At 41.6% G+C, this 13,162-nt stretch overlaps 1 protein-coding gene and 1 non-coding gene across 6 annotated transcripts in view; one reads left to right on the top strand and one right to left on the bottom strand.

Moving 5' to 3' along the window:
- lzts1 (leucine zipper, putative tumor suppressor 1) overlaps nt 1-13,162 on the top strand; it is a 195,198-nt gene that overhangs the window by 176,003 nt on the left and 6,033 nt on the right. For 2 of the 5 annotated variants that reach the window (XM_077600305.1, XM_077600304.1), the window contains 5 exons: nt 7,043-7,277; nt 7,376-7,492; nt 11,471-11,633; nt 11,719-12,086; nt 12,979-13,146. In XM_077600305.1, the coding sequence (XP_077456431.1) occupies nt 7,047-7,277; nt 7,376-7,492; nt 11,471-11,633; nt 11,719-12,086; nt 12,979-13,146 (1,047 nt within the window). In that variant the 5' untranslated portion in view covers nt 7,043-7,046. The remainder of the gene's footprint in view (nt 1-7,042; nt 7,278-7,375; nt 7,493-11,470; nt 11,634-11,718; nt 12,087-12,978; nt 13,147-13,162) is intronic. The other 3 variants (XM_077600307.1, XM_077600306.1, XM_077600309.1) reach the window with 3 other exon arrangements.
- trnag-ucc (transfer RNA glycine (anticodon UCC)) lies at nt 2,339-2,410 on the bottom strand. Its single transcript has one exon. It is a non-coding gene; the product is annotated as a tRNA-Gly (tRNA).

The raw sequence follows: 13,162 nt of genomic DNA, 5'->3' as shown, positions 1-13,162 counted from the left end.
GCGTGGTCAGTGTTAGCGGTGAGAGTGAAAGATTGATAGCTTGCTGTACCGTACACTTCATTCCCGTTTGATTTTCCACTGGAGGTCACATTAGTCATCCGTATACCGGCTGTGTCTGACAGGCCACAGTGGATGACAGAGAAAGTGATGGAGTATTACTTCTCAATAATTCAACCTATCATTGGGAGTTTCCCCCATCCCCCTCCTTCTTCCTCTTACTCCTGCTTTAATTTGTGAGTTTAATTTCCCCCGTGTCATGGCTATGATAAGGGGAAGTGGCCGCTTCATTACACGCGAGTCATCATCAGTTACTTTGCATGAAACATAGATTGATTCCGGTTATCCAATGTGTTAAATAAATTACTCGCAGCAGTATATGGGTCATTTTCACATAATTCAGCAAATAACGGTAAAGACACTTTCAGAAAATGAATAATTTACAAAATGCAATTCAAGCATTCTGATTATCTCTAATTAGCAACACTAGCACTGCCTGGAAATATCTTAGCTGGAACTTTAATGAAAACATAATTAATTAAAATTTAACCTGGATTTTACTAGTCTGAGCTCCTTGTACTGGTGAATGATACGATATTGGTGCCCCATAAGAGCCACAAGGTCTTTCTCAAGGTCATCACAGAGTTTCGCAATGGTGACAGATTTTTCTTTCTTCTGGATGACAACAACATCAATTGGCCCATTATTTGTCATTCTGGTCTCTACTCCCTTCTCCCATTCGTGGTATAACACTTGCTCCTTTGATTGCCTTATGTCATCAGTTCCATCCCTGTAGATCTTTTTGATGTATTTCTTGCAGACAGCACAGTTTCTAAACATACAACGGTAAAGACAAAATTTATTAACGGTAAAGACACAACATTCCACCTCAGCCTTTGACATTGGTAGATGGTATTTCTTGGCACTCAGTAAATGATAGTGTTCTGCATGCATACACCATGCCCAGTTCATTAAAAAGCAAAGTAATTATGTTCACCAAGTTTTTAGGACATCGGTAAAGACATGGAATTGTTACGACATTTCACAGGTATGGTCCTTACCTTGGTTTTAGTTTCATTCTCATGGCTTCTGCTTAGCTGGCGTTGACAATATGGCTGACAACATCCTGGTACTTCTCCCACACCAGCCACCTGGTGTATTTACTGTGAATTTTTTGGTGTATTTCTCATGTGATAACGGTAAAGACACACTAACTGATATGAAAGGTACATCAGTAAAACTGTTTGCAGTTGCAATTCTTTTGCATTTTTCTCAAAGACAACTTGAGTGAAAATACTATTGAAACAAATCTAAACAACACATTCTAAATAGAGACAAACAAATAAATCATAACCCGACTTTTCATTCCTATAAACTGTGACACTAGATTCTGGACATCTAACGGAGTGGACAAATTCAACATAAACTGGCTCTCAATGTATTTGTGTCTCAAATAGATTTCTCTTAAAATTGGTGCCAAATGTAGTATAATATGTGGCAAACAAAGCAGTAGTAATTAATTTTTATAACTTTGTAACACATAAAGGGAAAGTCCAGGGCCATATCTTTACCGTTATTTGCTGAATTATGTGAAAATGACCCATATCCACATTTTTGCATCATTTTAAATATACTGGATAAATCCATGTGTATGTATGAAAAGTTGAAACAGTTGTACTGTTCACGTATGGAATGAGTACTTTCTTGTGCAGTTTAAATACCCAAACTAAAGGAGTACTCAGAGAGTAGCCCTCATAGAGCAAACTTCTGCCTAAGCAACCACATTCAAATCATTGCCTACTATATATATATTGTGAAATTCATTCTCTGACCTTTGACCTCATTAGCCCAAAATGTATTCACCTCTTCTATTCATATTACAAACCCTTTAACCATAATATAAGGTAATGGGACATTCATTTTCTGACCTATGTGACCTTGGACTGCATTAACACAAAATTTAATCACCTCTTCTCTTCATATTATAAACACACTGAAATTTTGAGACAACTCAGACAGACATCTGAAGCCTAATTCATAACCTCTGCCCTTTCAGCCAGGTGTCAGACATAATGCCCACGTGTCGGATCTGGCTTTCATCTTTCTATCTAACAATAACAAAAGCAATATTTGTAATAGTTGCCATTTTTAAAAAAGTTGCTGTTGCAAGCAATTTTATGCTATTTTCCTTTTTAAAATAAATGGAATACTTGTTGGTTTTTTTCTGTTTTATTTTAAACCAGAAAAAGGGACCATTCATTCAGTTTCAAATCAAATCAAATATTCAATAACGAAATTGGTGGTGCAACTCCACAGTGTGTTTTCCCAGTAAAAGTCAATGTGCGTCGGCCGGGAATTGAACCCGGGACAACTGCTTGGAAGGCAGCTATGTTAACCACTACACCACCAACGCTGAATTTCTTATCCTCAAAGATTTGTGCGTGGTGATGCAGTCTATCCCAGCTAACTACCGGCACCAGGCAGAATTGATGGCCAGCCAGTCGCAGGGCACGAGAAGACGGACAACCATTCATGCTCACACTCATAGCTAGGGGCAATTTAAAGAGTTCAACCAACCTACTCTGCATGTTTTTGGGATGTGGGAGGAAACCACGCACGATGTACGAGTGGTTGGGACGTCCGTCTCATAGGTCTGAGACCAAGGATTCAAACCCCTGTGAGTTCTGACCTTCCTGTTTGGAGTTTGCATGTTCTCTCTGGGCATGCGTGGGTTTTCTCCAGGTACTCCAGTTTCCTTCCACATCCCCAAAACATGAACGGTAGGCTGGTTTAACCCCAGGTATGAGGGTATGACTTGTTATCTGTTTCATTGTGCCCTGCAATTGACTAACCAACAATTCAGGGTGTCCCCCACCTGCTGCCTATATTGGGCTGGGATAGGCAGCATTTAACCCCCCCCCCAACCTCCTGAACTTAGTGAGGATAAGCAGTATGCTAAATGAATAATTGTAGTGAAAATGATTTACTCTGGGTAAATACTACTCTCCTTAATTTCAGGTTTGTTAATATTCAATTTCTATTATATTTTATACTCCATGAGATTAAAGCAAATAAATAAGAAAAACAAACCCATACTTTTGTAGCATTAATAAAATCACAATTCAGTAAAAGTGCAGCAGCCACAATGGTAAGTTTCTAAGCTTAAGCCCACCCGACCCAAAGAACAATATGGCGGCCGAGAGTGACCTAAAAAAACAGACAGCTTGAACCAGATAGATTATACATGCATCTGTTCAAAATTAACATACAGACATTGAGAATTAAAGCGGTGCCATCTGGCATAGTGAAGGTACAGTGAAAGGTTTCATGCTTATTGTGGAAGAGAGGCAGGTATAAATCTCACAACATAGTAGCAAAATGCTGCCTTCCAGTAGCTGTGCTAAAAACGATTGGTTATGCTGGGGGTAGGGGGTGCATTGTGACCAAGCCTTCCTTTGTGTCAGGCGTGTCAGCGGTGGATCAAAAGCTAAAACGCCTTCCCTAAATGTGAAAACGAAGCGCAAACACTTCGGTGCATATAATGGAGGAACATGTGTTTCTATCAGCCCTTTTTGGCTGACTGTTCATGAATAGGGATGGACATCAAATTCATTTGAAATGGGAGAGTAAGCAATGAGCGCCCAATCCATTTGGACTGGGAGGGCTGAAAATGACTTGGAATTTGATAAACATAGCTTTTGCTACTATGATTGGTAGGGAAGTATGAATTCTTTTTCTGAACCGCTTATCCTCACAAAGGCCATGGGGGTCCTGGAGCCTATCCCAGCTAACTACGGGCACCAGGCGGGTCACCCTAAATTAGTGGTCAGCCAATCGCAGGCCACAAGGACAACCATTCATGCTCACACTCATACCTTGGGTCAATTTAGAGTGTTCACCCAACCTACCATGCATGTTTTGGGGATTTGGGAGGACTATTAGTAGAAAACCCACGCAAGCCCAGGGAGAACATGCAAGAACCATAGTGACCTGTGATTGAGCCCTCGGCCCCAGAACTGTGAGGTCGATGCGCTAATCACATACCACTGGTCTGGTCTGCCTAAAAAAATTGTTTAATTTCTTTTACATGAAACCAGTTTACTTAACATTTTCATGTATTGTGATAACTAGACTTTAGAAGGAGTAAGAAAGAGCTTGAATAGTCAAGTGAATTTCAAACTTGGTTAACTTTATTTTTTAAATTGGTGCACTGAGATACTGCAGTGTGACAATGGTCAAGCAAAAAACTAACAGAATGAGTGTGAAATAAAAGACACTTTTCTTATAAGATGATGTCACAAAAATGATCTCATCACTGATTTTATTTTGTGTAACAATGACAACAATTCAGCAGATGTGCTGCAAACATGTCTGTTTTATTCACATTAAGCAGAAAATATAAGCCCAATGACGACATCTAGGACTTGTTAGATTTACAACTGATTTGTCTGCACCCTTCAGGGACTATCAAATACAGTATATCTTCAATTATTATTTTTATTTATTTTTGTGAACACCTCAGATATCCTCAGCCGTTGAATACTATGAGGCAGTGAGGTGGTAAATCACAGTGAAAGTGAAGCTCTTCAAGCCCTTCTCCATTGTGAGGTAGAGTCCTTTATTTAACGCTCAAATACGGGGGCCGTTTGGGGAAAATACGTCAACTGGAGTCCAACACAAAGAGCGGCACACTTCAAGACACAAAGAAGCAAAGGCTTGTTTGCTCGGTGTGGGTGCAGGGCAGAGAATGATCGGTGGGATAAACCAAGAAGGGTCGCTGATCTCATCCAAGGTTGATGCGGGAGCAGGAGGTGTCTGGGGTGACAGTGGGGAGGCGGATCTACGGTGGGATCTTTTGTTAGGGCCTTCAGTTAATCACTTGTGCGGCACACGTCCATTCTGAGAGTGCGCATGTTGTACACTTACTCCCATGGGGTTGCTGGGGGGGTGAAAAGAGGGAGGTCCCAACGCAAACACACCAAATTTCCATTTACATGTCAGTTATAATGCAAAGCTGACCCAACCCCTCAACTGCACATTAGCAGATCCACTTGGCCCAGTAGCACTTTAGTGTTCAAGAGCATAATACGTGTACATGGCAGTGAGGTTTGGGGCTACACGTGCAGGACTGGATGGTCACTCTAGAGAGGCTGGCTTAGAAATGGATGCTTAGCAGGTAAAATGCTATTTCATTTTCTATGGGGGTGCTGGGAGGGTGATACCGAAAGATGGATGAACAATGGTAGTAACATGGTTTTGGCAGTGCTTTTTTAGATAATTGTTTCTGCGTACCGCTTTGTTTTCATGGATTACATGACGAAATTTAGGATAATCTATAACAATCACACCATTGTTTTCTTTCAGTATAACAATTTCAATGCCAGTTGTTGTATCTTCCCATTATTTTCTTCATCGTGCCATTCGATTGCAATGTGCCTTCTGCTTATTGCTTTTCTGATAATGAAAAAAGATCATCGAATACAATGCTATTCATGATTTTGGCTTCTACAGCACAATCAAATGTCATTGTCAGGGTACAACATTAGTACACTTGCCCTCATTGACGGTCATAGATGTCCAATCTTGATGAATTATCAAGCTTCAGTGCCATTGACGTCAATAGATGTCCAATCCCTATGAACTGTGACAACTGGCAGTAATTAAATGTGTTTACATCAGTGGTTATTTAACATAATCCATTATTTTTTAGAAAAACACACCTCATACTATGCCTAAAATACAACAACTTTTTTTACTCATTATTAATAAGGTAATGTTCAATGTGTGGCCTGGCAACCAAGCGCTAGCATGTCGACCTCACAGTTCTGGGTTCGAGGGTTCGATCGTAGGTCGGTCCTCACTCTGTGGAGTTTGCATGTTCTCTGTGGGCTTGTGTGGGTTTTCACCGGGTACTCTGGTTTCCTCCCACATATCAAAACATATAAAGAAGGCTGTTTGAACAATATAAATTGCCCCTTGGTACGAGAGTAAGCTTGAATGGTTGCCTGTTCCTTGTGCCCTGCGATTGCCTGGCCACTGATTCAGGGTGTCCCCCACCTGGGGACCGTAGTTAGCTGTGAGAGACTCCAGCACCCCCCGCAACCCTTGTGAGGATAAGTGGTTCAGAAAATGAATGAATGAATGTTCAGTGTTAATAAATTTGACAAAAATACATACTATACGTTGAAATAAATGTGATAAAACTTCATTTGTATCGAACACAAATTCTTGCTGCCATTGACTGCAAAAGATGCCCTCTTCATTCATTGCCAACTTTTCCAATTCAAATAAATTGTACGCATACTAGTGACGAATGAATTTAAAGTCACAAGAGCGGGATGATAATAGCCACATGATTGGACATGTGTCATAGTGACATCCAGTAATCCTAAACGACCCTTAAGTCAAAGCAATGTGATTAAATACACTTTAGGTTGAGCCTTTGTTGGCGTGGTCATTATAAAGTGGTGAGGGGCTAGGGACCAGCTGGTTAGGGGCCGCTTGCCCCTGAGCCTGATCGCCACCACTCTCCAAATCATGTCACACAACATCTGTGTGCCTCATTGTCTTTCACTGTGGCTGGAGAACAGAGATGGAACCTGTGGAATTATTCCTAGCAAATGACAAATGAGAAGTAAACACTGGGAAGAGAAGCATATTTTTCCAGTAAAATGAATGCTAATATTAATTAAACATTTGGAAGCGGTCAGACCAAAAATCTGAGCACAAAGGCCTTTTGAGTCCAATCTGACGGTTAAGCCATAAATCTAGACATACAAAGTCAGGCACGCTGCCAAGATGATTCCACTATGTTTATTTTGCAAATGAAAGCACACCTGCACCATATGTCGCCTCTTCGCTGAACGGGAAGGAATGAAGTTAAGTAAACAACAGTTAAAATCGCTTTAACGGCAGAACTGGCATGAATTTTATAAGGGGATGGGGGGGGGGGGGTTGGTGATTTACTACTTAACTTTAAAGCGCTATGTTCCAGATAAAGTCCTCTGGAGGTCATGAGTTGAATCATTCCTTAACTTGCCTGCAGGAACATGGGGAGCGTCAGCAGCCTCGTTGCCAGTGACCAACTCAACAGTAAACACTGCAAGGCGTCAGAGTTGAGACTGAAAAACAGAACAAATCAGCCTAGGCGCGATGGAGGTTGCAGCCTCGACGGCTTGCTAAAGTGCAGCTTCACTCAGGCTTCCCTCTCCCCCGTTCATCCCTCCAAAGGCCTCTCGCACTCTCCGTCAGGGCGAAGTGAGGACTTTTTTTATATTAAGGTGGGTTTACGTGCGAACATACCATTATAAATACACAATATTGTTAGATAATACCAAAATGAATGCGCTTGTGGAGTGAAAGCTGTATTACACCACAGGTGAGCCATAAACCAACAGCAGCACATCACAGAGGAGGATCAATGGAAGACGACATCAGCGTGGACGTGAAATCTAATGAGAGGCCGAAACTGTTTCTCATATCTGGGACTGATGGGGTAAGAGTACAGACGCCCCCCTACTTACGAACGAGTTACATTCCGAGCGATTGTTCATAAGTTGAATTTGTTTGTAAGTTGCTCAGTGCTATATTTTGTATTATAATTTATATTTAAGGCCTATATAAGTATATTGAAGGCTTATATAAGTGCATTTGTATGTTTAAGGCTTGTATAAGTAACACACACTGGTTTGTACTGAAAAAAACATTTAATAAAATGGAGAGAATACATACAGTACTGTATACATACATTAGAGAGAGAGATTTACTAGAAACTGGCCGAAAGAAGCTATCTAATAACTATTGCAGTTTTCTTCTTTTTTTCATCATAAATGATGCAGTAGCACTGTATGGCATCATTCAATTGATTTGCAAACTTTGTGCAACGTTCAATATTTGGGTCCTGCTGCTCGATCTTTATGTTTATAAATGGTACTGACGGTCGAACGATTCAAGTTGTATTCCCGTGCAACGCGCATCAAGCTTCGTTATTATTGCCACTCATTTCAAATGAAATGGCTTGCCTCTTCCTTGCACCTCCCTCACTAGAAGCCTTTCGCTTTTCACCAACCATATTGAATAATGGATGCATGAGATATTTAATGATAAAAATGAAAAAGGTTCTTTGCGCACTGGACATACGTTCACGTACTTCCGCACTGCAACGAACTGGGCAGAGGAAGGTGGATGCTGGGTGAGCTGAGCTCTCACAGCGCCAGGCGTCGGTATTAGCGGTGGAAAGAAGCACTACTCGGAAAAAGGCGCGCAATACAAAATCGAACTTACGAACATTTTTCGACATAAACGCAATTTGCAGACATGTTCGTATGTACCGTTGTTCGTAACTTGAATGTTCGTAAGTAGGGGAGCGTCTGTAGTATTTTGTTCAGTTATAAGTGTTAGGTTTACTGTGGCTCTCTAAGCATTAGCTCATTAGCTGCCACTATTGGCGATAGACTTACAATCCATTTGGTCTGGGATGGGGTGGCATGACTGTGACTCACCATGCTGCGCCAGGTTATGCCTGTCATCATACCAGGACTGACCTATTAGAAAATAAAAAGTAAAGGATTATGAATTACAAACAATCATTTGGTGCAGTATGGATACAGTTGGACTAGTGGTTTGCGCACAGTTCTGAAATCCAAGGTTCAATCTCATGTGGGTTCCAACCTTCGTGTGGGGAGTTTGCATGTCTTCTCTGTGCCTGCGTGGGTTTTCTCTGGGTACTCCGGTTTCCTCCCTTGTTGCAAAAAAATCATGGTAGGGGTGGTTGAACACTCTAAATTGGATTGGATTGGATAACTTTATTCATCCCGTATTCTGGAAATTTCATTGTGACAGTAGCAAGAGGGTGAGAATGCAGATACAGGAAAGGCATAGTTACACATAGTTACAAGTTAGACAGTACAGTCGCAAAGGCCGCAGAACAACAAAGCAAAAGCACAAATTGCAAAGCAAAGTAAATGGGATCATTAAGAATCACCAAATCAAATCATTAAGACAGAAAAGCAGCAAAAACACAAAACGAGCAAGAGTGGACTAAGCTACCGCCACTGGCTGCCACTTGAACGGCGCCATCTTGGTTGCGGTAGCAAAAACGGATACAGACTGAAGAAAAAGATGTCGTAAAGTTGGATAAAACTGGAACCACACACAGGAAGTTTTCCACACGATGGGAAACTTCTGCAGACTGTGACCGAGGTAGAGAGAATATCCAGAGTAACTCTTCCAAGCTTATCCGCACAGTTCCTCAGTAGTCTGGAGCTGAAGACAACAGTAGCAGAGTAGAACCCCTCGACTCCGTTTCCGGCCTGGTAAGCGCCGACAGCTCTTCCATCTTATCCCATGATGGAATGGTTGGTCTGAAGCGTTGCTTCTTCTCCCGGCAATTTAGTCCAGCTCCAAATTTTCAGTGGCATTGAGGTGTTGCTCCTTCTGCTGCGTATTGTAACAGCTAGTAAATTGCCTCTAGTCATGAGAATGAGAGTGAATGGGTTTCTGTCTTCTTGTGACCTGCCCACCAATTCAGTGTGTCCCCGCCTGGTGCCCATAGTTATCTGGGATAGACTCCAGCACTCCCCGCGACCTTTGTGGGGATAAATTTAACGGAAAATGAATTACAGACAGAAGAAAATTGAGCTAACTTTTACCTTATATAAATAGACTTGGCTTTGGTTGTGTTGCTTGATTGACAGAAAGTAGCCTTGCCTATGGATGTGACATCCCATTACACCATTATGCTTCATTAATAAGTCAGACTTCACAGTGCACTCTTTAAAAAAACCTTCCCTCTACGTTAGGATAGAAGTCTCTCAGCAGGTAGCAACAATTTCTCATAGGCACTTGTGAACCTTGCTGGCTTCATAATGACCCCTTTCCAAATGAATGACCTACAAATACCTTGATCTACTCAGGAAAGTGATTTGAGAATACCTTGAATAATGAGGTGAAATGACCTTCTTTAAATGCTCTATATGCCTCAGGCCCCAGAGTCCAAAGTAGATGGCAGAGGAGGCAGCAAACAGCAAATAGAACAGGGAGATTTATATTTTAGTAAACCAAAAAGGCACCCCATATCCCAGTCAAGTAATTGGAGAGAAGAAATGCTGAGCTCAGAAGCATCCCATGTTATTAACTACACAGTAAACGGCTATTCATCTTCCCCGTGGCTGCATATTATGGGTGGGTGGTGTGCTTTACAGATTAAAGGAGAAGGGGACAGAAAAAGAACATGAGGTACTCAGTGGTACAACTTTAGATAATTTAGCATTCAAGATATACATCATTCAAGTTTTATATTGGTAAATACAGCAATACCTTGAGATACGAGCATAATGCGTTCCAGGACCGAGCTTTTTTTTTTTTTTAATTATCGAACCAGCCACAACTCGTTTTGAAGGGGTGCGCTGTTGTCTTTTTCAGATGCTTGCTTTGCTTTCAAGTCTATGTAGATTTGTCTGGCTTTTTCTCAGATTATCAACTCCGTCACGCTATCTACAGTAGATATCTTTATGCGAGGGAGATGCAGCGAGAAAGACAGAGCAATGCTATTCTCATAAGCAGCCTCTCCACCCGGACGCCTGCATCGTATTTCTTGTATGTTGGGACACTCGTATGTCAAAGTATTACTGTACTATAAATAGGTAGGTGTAAGTATATGCATGTACCGTAAAAAACCCACAACCACAAACGGCGGTGAAAAAAACATAAGACAATCTTGAAACATGGAGAGTTGTTGTTGACGGCGAGTACGGCAAAGGCACTCGGCCACAGCTTCTTCAAAGCATAAGTTTAAGCACACAACGGCAGTCAAAGAAACATGGAGGGTTATTGTAGGGAAATTGTCAGGCAAGAAGAAGTGGCTCTGCGAAAATTTCAAACTAAAATACTGGATATAGGAAATGTATTGACGTTTTCGTAACTTGGATCTTTTTTCGTATCTGGAGGCACTCATTTGCATCTCAAAAGGTTTCGTAACCTGAAAATTTCATTCCCAGAGGCATTCGTAAGTAGAAGTATGACTGTATTGCGTTTTTGAAGAGGTTCCTACCAGTGGCATGATAAAACCTTCTGAGCCAGAAGGCTCAAAGCACCCAATTTTTTTAGGGGCAAAAGGTTAAACATTTGCATGCAAGCATCAGATTACTAACAATGAGCAAAAAGGTGTGCCAAAAGCATGAGACTTCAGTCAGCCAAAATGACTGTTCTTTGCTCAACATCAAGACATCCCAAAGCATGAATAAGAAAATTCGTTAACCACAATGACTCCATCAGTCACCATTTTATAGCATCTTTAAATTTAGTTGTCATAATGCCAAAGATTTTCAGTGTGACACATCCTCGACTCAGCGAGGCATAGAATGAGTTGCTTTTGGTATGGCTGTCAGCTAAAGGGAGTTAGTGAGTATTGATGGGGGTGAGGGGCACAAAGCGGCGAGGGCAATTCTGACAGCGTGTCATTTCACTCTTCTAGACCACTGCTGAGAAGTCACTGGTCCGATCCACTGCATATAAGCCTTTAATTCCCAAGAGTGAGCCCTCCACAAAGGCACCACGCAACAGCCTGGACAACATCCTCAGCCAGCTCAACAAACCAAAGAGTCCAGACATTCTTCACAAGCCAGACACCCCCCTTGGTCCATATCTAAACTTGAAAAATACAATCATTGGGGTCAAATGCCAATTTGCCCTAAAATGATTTATCCTCACCTTTCTTTTCAGGGAATCTGTCGGACTCCGGACACAATTCCATGTCAAGCCTCCCCACCCAGAGCACCAACGGAAGTGCTTCCATCGGCCCTCTCAGTCACAATGATCACCCCAACTGCTCCTGCAAGGGAGCTGAATCCAATTTGTGCCCCTGGGTGTACAGCGGTAGTCGAGATGGCAACTACAGGGCTGGTTTGAGCCTTGGGGTGCTGTCAACAAAGAGTCATGGTGAAGGTGGCTCCCCAATGTCTTCAGATGGATCCATACGTTTTTCTGAAACTGTGGGCGGGAGTCGGACCCCTCTGACCACAGATGAAACACTGATTGAAACATTGGAACAGAAACTACAAGAGACAGACAATGAAATGCAGGAATTACAGGTAACTGGACTGTCATGTCACCGTATCTAACACATCACTTTAAGTTAGCATTTTAACTCTCGAGATGGGTTTTGGTCTCGTGGCTACATTTTAAGGGTCTCATCAAAACAAGCACTTCACATTTATTTCACTTTCTGGCCAAAAGTGATGGTCTCCCGTTCTGCTAACTTTTGAGAAATCGTAGAAAAACATGTCCCGATCCGATAATCTGTGTTAGCGCTCGATATAGCGATTTTTGGACAATTGGATTTTGTCACAAGATCGAATCCGACCCAGTGTATATTTTAAACACCATTGACCTTTTTTAGCTTTTCCACTGCAGTAAATCAAACCACGAGGCAAATGTCTGCTGGGTGTGACAATTTCGCTTTAGAGAATAATGACAGTAAGAGAGTATTGTGTAACCAGAAAGGGCTCCCTTTGAATACACTCTTCCCTCGATTATTGCGACTTCACTTATCGCGAATTCCCTTGTTTGTGATTTTTTTCTACTATTCTTTAAAAAAAAAAAAAGATTTTTGCAAAGTTCTTAAAAATGTGAAAATCCACACTGAAACTTGCCTTGCAAGCGGAAGCCACTCCCCTGTCTTCCGCTTGGTACTAGGACTCAGCATTTAAGAAAAAAAAGGTAGTTATAATAGGGGTGATCCTACTAAGCTTTTTTGATTATCGCGGCCATGTCTGGTCTACATTAACCGCGATATTCGAGGGATTACTGTACAGTTCTATTATTTTTTGGCATAATTTTTACTGGATGAAAAATTCTGGCATCAGATCGGTATATGATTCCTATCGGCAAAACGTCTTGAAAGAAATGGTATCAGATCTGAAGTAAAAAATATCCACATCAGGACATCTTTAGTCATCCATTTCCATCCTTACGAAACATCAGGTGAACTGTGAAGTAAAAAAAACAGCAACTTGCCAGTTATTTGAAGAACAGCAAAAGAAGTGTACCAATGAAATGCAAGCGGTTAACCATCGATGCTCCGCAACATTGCAACAGGCCTCGCAGATGGCGGCGAGTACCCAGGAAGCACTGCAGGTCAGCCAACTCCAGGTCAGAAAATCGCAGC

Source organism: Stigmatopora argus, chromosome 5, assembly GCF_051989625.1.
Source record: "Stigmatopora argus isolate UIUO_Sarg chromosome 5, RoL_Sarg_1.0, whole genome shotgun sequence".
Taxonomy (NCBI): domain Eukaryota; kingdom Metazoa; phylum Chordata; class Actinopteri; order Syngnathiformes; family Syngnathidae; genus Stigmatopora; species Stigmatopora argus.
Note: the sequence above shows the minus strand (reverse complement) of the source record. Positions and strands in the feature narration are given on the sequence as shown.